The following is a 7,366-nucleotide window of genomic DNA, read 5'->3' as shown; positions in this document are numbered from 1 at the left end:
ACGATACAGGGGCCACAAAACTCCTGCCGGTTTAAAATAACTCCCCCGTTACTTTACTCATGAAGCCGGGGGGAAGATGTCCGCCCGCAAATCGGGCACGTCCGTTGCATCCCGTTTCCAGCGCTGCCGGAACGACCGGCGGCGGGAGGCGATGCGCTGCGCTGCGCTGCCGCGCTCTCACGGAGCGAAGCCCCGCGGGTCAGGCTGGGCTCCCCCCGCCCCGCTCCGCTCCCGGGACGACTCGACCCGGCCCCGGGACCTGCTGCCGCCCCGGGGCCAACCGGCTCCCCTCTGCCGCTCACTGCCGCTCACTGCCGCTCCGCGACCGCCTCCCCCGGCGGCAGGGAGCGGCCCCCGGCGCGGAGCGGGGGCGGTCGGGGGCGGGGCGGCGGGGGCAGCCCGGTGCCGCCGGCGAGCCCGTCCCCGGCGTGTTCGGCTCTCCCTGCCCGCCCTCCTCCCGCCGGCCGGCAGCGCCGTTGCGCAGCTCCTGCGGACGGGACGGGAGCGGACCCTCGGCGGCGGCGGGGAGCGGGACCGGCCGGGCAGGGGCTCGGGGCGGGCGGCGGCGCAGCGAGGCGAGGCTGGACGGCCGCGGCAGGGGGCGAGGCCGCCCGGCGCTGGCGGCGGGGGGCGGTGGCGGCGACGGCGGGGGGGGCCCGGGGCGGCGGGGCACCGCCGGGGCCCGGCGCATGGCGGCGGCGGCGGCGGGGAGCATCACCACGCTGCCGGCGCTGCCCGACGACGGGGGCAGCGGCGCCTTCCCCCCCGGGCACTTCAAGGACCCCAAACGGCTCTACTGCAAGAACGGCGGCTTCTTCCTCCGCATCAACCCCGACGGCAGGGTGGACGGCGTCCGGGAGAAGAGCGACCCGCACAGTGAGTGTCCCGGCGGGACGGGACGGCGCCGGGGCCGGGGCGGGCGGCCCCTTCGCCCCGGGGCAGCGGGGCTCCCGAGAGGGGCCGGCGCCTCGGCGGCCGTCCCGCCCTGCTGAAGCACGGGCAGCGAGTTTTGCCTAGAAAACGTGCCTCACTCTGCGTACACGCGTGTATAAATGCACGCACGGACATAGGGATGGATTATTCATACACACGCACAGGCGGGTACCGCAGCTGGTGGCTCCGGGCTTCCCCCCGCCGAGTACCGCATCGGCACCGGGGGGGGGCTGTCCCGGTGCAAACTCTCGTTGGCGTCTCCTCATTCAGCCTGCTGGGTCCAGAGCGTGGCAAACGCACAAGGGTTGGCTTACGTGCGTGAAGGTGTCCGAGTTTGGGTGGCTCGTAAATGGGTGTAGTGGCACTTGGCTGCTGTGCGCGGCAGCGGTCAATGCGTTAGTTGCATAAAGCTAGAAAGGAGGTTGGCTTTTTTTCCTGCACAGGTAAGTCCTCATGAATAGCTGTACTTGTAGTGTACCTTAGGACCAGAGGTGCAAACCTGTTGAGGGAAGCAGGGTTTATAACAAAGTACCACCAAAACACCTTTTTTTGCTTAAAAACTTGCATGGTGTGATTTTAATTTTTAAACTTTAATTAAGGACAGGTAAAACACAGATGAAACCTGTGGATTCCAGTTTGTCCCCCAATACCTGCTATTTTGAGGGAGGAAGAGGCTCCTGGGCTGGGAATGCAGCCCATGGGTCGAGTGGTTTGTGCGGTCTGAGGGTCGGTGACCCGAGTTGGCCTCTGCGGTGCCGGCTGCCCGCTCTGCAACAGGCAGTCTCGCAGGGAGCGTGGGGCAGGTTGCTGTTACGAACGCAGGCTGTTCTTTGTCCCAAGCAGAAAATGCCTTTTTGCAGACCTCAGAATATTTTGTAAGTGTTCAGTGTGGAGTTTTTGTGGATGTAACAGCAAGTGTTTGAAATGCCTGCGAGGTATTTCTTTCGAAACAAGTACGAGGAGTTGCTGTGTAGCTGTCTGTCAGAGAGTCTCAATGCAATTCCTGGTTTGAGACAACTTGTTACTGTGCAATGTGTGCATCTGGACCAGGCAGCAGCCTGCCTGCAGGTGCCTGGCATGAAGAGCAGGTGAAATGCCTTACTGGGATTCTTTGTCTGGTTTGCACCTGTGCTCTGAGTCATGGATGCACAGACGGGACTGAAGTCAGAGGGTGAAGAAGAGAAGGAGGTGAGGAGACAGACCGAAGGTTCTTGATACTACTTTCCCCTTTGGACAGTCGCTATTTGCAAAACAAGCTTTTCCAACAGTTCCAAAGAAGTACTGTAACAGGCTGTTCCCAAATAACAGTATTGCCAAGTTGGGCGTCAGTCTGAGGCTATTTTATTTTGTGACTCTTTGGTAGAAATACTGTACGTGCGATAGGCTGAAGATATATGTGGAACAGTATATTTTGGGAAAGTTAGCGTCGTTTATTAGGCTAACTAGTATTCTTAGGAAAAACTATAGGAAGCTTTTAGACTTGGTCCTATGTGTTGGATTTCTCCTTCTCAGACGGTGGTCTAAAGGGACGCGTGGTCGGTGTGCGAGCAGTAACAAAATACGTTTGTTGCCTATACAGTGCAGTAAATTATTGCACGTGGACTGATGCCTAAAGCAAAGCACTAATTTACCGTATAGATAAAGTGGTTTGGTTTTACACGTAGCGGTCGGTTACTGTGCGGATCAGGTCTGTGCTGGAAAGCCTGCAGTAACATATAGAGCTTGCTTTAGCCTTTTGTGTTTGGGGAATGTGGGAATTCTTACAGGAAACAAGTCTCATTAGTTCATCAAACGTGTCGTCTCACCCCTCAAAGTAGCTATGAGAATACACTGGAAATTTGCTGCGAAGGGAGATGATGTTGAGCTGGGGACGTACAAGGCTGAAGGTGGGTCTCCAGCCATTGCCTTGGCTCTCAGGTTCTCGCCTCGCTCAGTACCGTGCTTTTTGTGGTGAGACATGCCAGTAGTGGTGCCTGTTGTTCTGTGCTCATCTGTCTGGGCTGGGCTGAGCTGCCCTGAGTGGTGCTGGAGTTCGTTGTCGTCCTCTCTTTCATCACAGAGCTCCCACCCCCTCCCACCTTTTTTTATTCTGCCAGGAAAACTAGTACTAGGTTTGCATTCTTAAATCCTTCTAATCTGTGTTTTCTCTTCCTGTTAAGACTGAATCAATGCTAGAAATTTTTTAACTGCTTTCTCATGCTGCTCCCCTAGTAGTGAATTATGTTTGAAAATCTTTCTGGTGTTGGTGGTACTGCCTTACTTGTTCTGTTTCAAGTTCCTCTGTTTTTCTCTATAGCTTTATTTTTGCTGTCATTTCTTTCTGGCTTTCCATTTTGCTTCTGTACTTTTTCTTCTCTGCCTCTTCAGTACTATCTGAACACAAGTATTCTTTCCCCTTTCCTTTGGCACTTGTCTCTCTGAACCCCTGCTCTTTTCTTGAGCGAATGGTGGCGACAAGCAAAGGAAGACCTGAATTGTAGATGACTGGCGTGGCCCCTGCCCTGTGCCTCCCAAAGGTGGCTGCTCGGGAGCTCCTCAGGTACCTGTCAGCTTGGCACACTCTGACCATCTGCAGAAAATCCCTGTCTTTAAACAGAGCGGTTTGTAAGCGTGATACAGCTGGAGGGCCAGTGGGATTCACTTCCAACAAGTGCTCCTAGGCACCGGGGTGCCACCCTGCCTGAGCTGCTCCCTTGTCCCCTGCTGTCACGCTCGCTTTTTCTCATTATCGGACAGCTCTTTGTTTGTTTCCTCCCCCCCCCCCCCCCCTCCTTTTTTTTTTTCCGGGAAGAACTCTAGTTCTGAAAAACAGAGAAATCGGTGCTTGAAGCGTCAGCGAGGCACGTTGCTACGGCATGACATGGTTTGCATCCTTAGCATCTCTGTTGTAAGTACGTCATTCGGTACGGAGCTGCGTGATGCTGAACTCTGACCTGGTGAATGCTGCTCTGTGGAAGTCCCCGTTGAAATCTTTTGGTATGCCTGGCAGGTCACGTTGGCATGGCAGATGGCAATAAATCTTGGACAATGTGAGAAGACTTTAAAAAAAGAAGTTAACAAAGAAAATAAACACCTCAACTCATGGTGTTTTTCTTGGTTAAATTTTCTAAGAAGGTTTTGAGAAAAGAAATACAATGGCTGCAGAGAATTCGGTTTAGAAATCTAATTAAAGGACAACTAGGAGAGATTCTTGTGGTAGTTGCTATTCTTGTGAATTAAATATACAAATAGCATTTTTAATTTCAAAGGAAGTTCTAATTTTAGAAGGTAAATGACTATCTCCTTATGTGTCAGACCAAAATCTCATACTGTAAACGAATTTCCATTATCCATGTCCTTCCCCCCCCCCCCCCCATTTCTGCCTCTAGTACTAAGGATGACTTGTTTTATGTATTCGGTCTGTTTTATGTCACGGCACCGAGAGTTTTGACTGTTTTCCTCACCCCATCCACCTTGGTTTAGTTGTAATTGTGTCATTAGGGAAATTGGGAATGGAAGTTGGCGTCCTGTGTGCTGGAGGATTGGAATCGTACGACTCACGCAGCTGAAAAACAGGACAATACGTCTTACGTGGTTGATATTGCCACATCTGGCGCATGTTGTACAGTGACTTCAGTGAAGTGCCCCTTTGGACACACCCTGGGGACTTCTGTTGGGTTTTTTTTTTTTCCTTGAAGAGGTACATTTCAGACAAACAAGAAACAGAAGGCACTTAAGAGTTTTGTTGTTTAAAGCAAAACAAAAAACATGTCTGTCTGTCGTTGTTGTTGTTGATCAACAACTTGTGATTTATGCCCTAGAAAACGTACAAAGACCGCAGTCTTTTTGGAAGGGCTTTTAGAAACTTTCCCGCGGTGTTTGCCTCAAAGAGGCTACAGTGCCGGTGAAGGGGAATGGAAAGGGAACGCTTATCCATAACGTTTTAAAAAATGTCTAATAGCACAGCTGGTTCCCTTCACAGCTTCCCTCACTGAGGAATGGTTGGCATTTATATATTTCCATAATTTCTCAAGCAGCTTTATTTCATGGTGAGCATAAACCAAGGCGTCCAAGGAATCCCGAGCCGTTCCCGTTCTTGTCCACTTGTTAATGAGGTGACAAGGCTCCAGCCCGTCACTCGGAAAGGATTCAGCAGCATGAGCTTTTATCAACACTGCAGATGTCTGAAATACCTTCTTCCTGCTCAGTAGCTGGCTGCTCTTCCACAAACATCTCAAGAAAATGTAAAATAGGGTAATACTGGTCCAGGAAAGTTTCTTCTTAAGAAAGTTCCTTTCATAAGTAGTTGTTGATGTTACGATTTTTTTCTTGCATCGTATACCACGTTTAAATGGTTACACTGTAAATATTTTGAAAAGACTGTATTGAAGTGTTTGCAGACTTTTAGAGCATGCCAGCTCAATCAAGAAGATTGAAATCTGATCGCTGTTTATGTGAATGGAATAAATCTGTGATCCTCAGAAAAAATTGAGCAAATATCAGGCATTATTTTAGTATATAAAGGTTCAGCACCTGGTGCTTAGTTTTTTTGATAGGTGTGTAAGTTATCTGGGACTGAGAAGATCTCTTCTCCCATTGTGGTGTCCCACAGACCTGGCCAGAGCTGTTGGCAGGGCGTCCTGTTCCAAAGCTTAGCGCTACGTGAGTTCTGACTTTTTTTTTTTTTTTTGAAAAAAACTGGCCCTAAATGCCCGAAAATACTGCTTCTACCCAAATCCTTCTGAAAACAGACTCTTTCTGCATGATTTTTGATGTATTACACAGACCTTAATTGGTTTGCCAAATACTAATGCTTTGCGGCACGGTCAACACAGAAATTCCTCCTGGCTCTCAGATGTCGCTGGTCTAGGGAATGAGGAAGCAGAGAGCCCCCCCCTACAAAAAAAGTTGAGAATATGCTTCCTTTGTGCCTTTCACTTATTTTGTTGTATTCCTGCGTGTCCCTGCAGGGTAAGTTACTGAAATAAGGGACAGACCACCTGTGTTGGCTGGGCACGCTGAGGGACGGTGCTGTTCAGGGGGAGGATGCTCTCTCATCTGTGCCGTGTCTGCTGACCCTCTGACCCAGGTTTTAGTGAGTCCTGCCCGCCCCGGAGGTGTGTACCAGCTAGTGGGTACACCCTGAAGGCGGAGCAAGGCAAATACGAGGTGTCTCCGGTGGGCCATGAACTGTCCTGTCTCTCCCAGCTGTTTTCTGCCTGGTTTGGAAAGGGCCGTTGGAAGAGGGTGGAGGGTTCCCAAGGCACCACCATCCACAGGTACACTAGAGGGCAGGATTTAGCCCTTCAGTGTTCTGACAGGCTTTAGCAATCAGGAGCGCTTATAGGTATTTAGACATTCTTGTTTACAGAGAAAAATAGTCCCAGCTCCTGCTTAGCCGTTGCACAGCCATAGCTGAAGGAGTAAGGGAGGTACAGACAGCACAGAGCAGTTGGACAGTGTACAGTGACGTCATGGAGATAGTCACATCAATGCAGACGCTTGCAAAAGCTGTCTTTATGAGCCCCGTGTGTGGGCAGATGAAAAGTTTTGATAAAATCTGCAGCAACGCACCGTGTAACATGAGGTGAAGTCGGAATGAAGACTCTGGGATGTCTGTCATCGTGATAAAATGGAGCTGCGCGTTCCTGAATTGCTGATTGAGAAAAGAAGATCATGTGGCTGCTAATGGTATTTATTTGGGCAATAAATGCTTGAAATTTGTGCAGCTCGTTCGAAGGAGAAGTTTATCCTGTGGTGGAGATACATTTAGAAACATTCTGCAGCAGGTGAACTATGTTAGTAAGGATTTTTTTTAAGATGTCATTTCTTTTGACGTGTTAGATGAAGAGACTAAATTGCAGTTAATTAAAACTTGTGGGTTTGTGTTTTTTCTCCCTTTTTTTTTTTTGTTAAAGTATCTGGTGTATATTACTAAAGATTTTTAAAAGGTGTTCAGTTTCATCTTCTGTAATAAAAGCAGGTTCAGGTTCTGTATTCTGTAATGACAGCCAGAGAAGTGCCAAGTGCACAGACAGCTGAATGGGCAAGAAGAGGCGTAGCACTGGTTTTGGCAGTAGAATTAACAGTCACAGGATTCAGAAGATAAACCCCAGAAAAATGCCCTCTTCTCATGTTCAGTTTCTGCAGAATACACACACCTGTCCTATTTTCTGAAAGAAAGGGGACCTGTTCTACTGCAGTTTTCGGGCAGAATTCTGTTTAATTGCCCTTTAATTAATCAGTGTCTCAACCTGAATTTTAAATCATAATCTTTTCAGTGATGTTTTGTTTCTGTAAGCTTTTCCCAGCTCCCTTGGATCACGTCTATGGCAAGCAGTTTTAAAAAAATAATTATTCCGTGGTTTCTGTATACTTAAAAGTTGTTAACGCACTGAACTGAAACACCTAACGAGTTTCTTTGAAAGTTTTTCTCCGAGCTTAACACTTTTTT

General features: G+C 49.6%; 1 protein-coding gene across 1 annotated transcript in view; it reads left to right on the top strand.

Annotated features, from left to right (window-relative positions):
- Nucleotides 1-689: 689 nt before the first annotated feature.
- Nucleotides 690-7,366, top strand: part of FGF2 (fibroblast growth factor 2) — a 28,805-nt gene continuing 22,128 nt past the window's right edge. Inside the window, exon 1 of the mRNA XM_086464384.1 lies at nt 690-876. Coding sequence (XP_086320510.1) covers nt 690-876 — 187 coding nt within the window. The remainder of the gene's footprint in view (nt 877-7,366) is intronic.

The sequence above is a fragment of the Leptosomus discolor genome, chromosome 4, assembly GCF_034619465.1.
Source record: "Leptosomus discolor isolate bLepDis1 chromosome 4, bLepDis1.hap2, whole genome shotgun sequence".
Classification (NCBI taxonomy): domain Eukaryota; kingdom Metazoa; phylum Chordata; class Aves; order Leptosomiformes; family Leptosomidae; genus Leptosomus; species Leptosomus discolor.
Note: the sequence above shows the minus strand (reverse complement) of the source record. Positions and strands in the feature narration are given on the sequence as shown.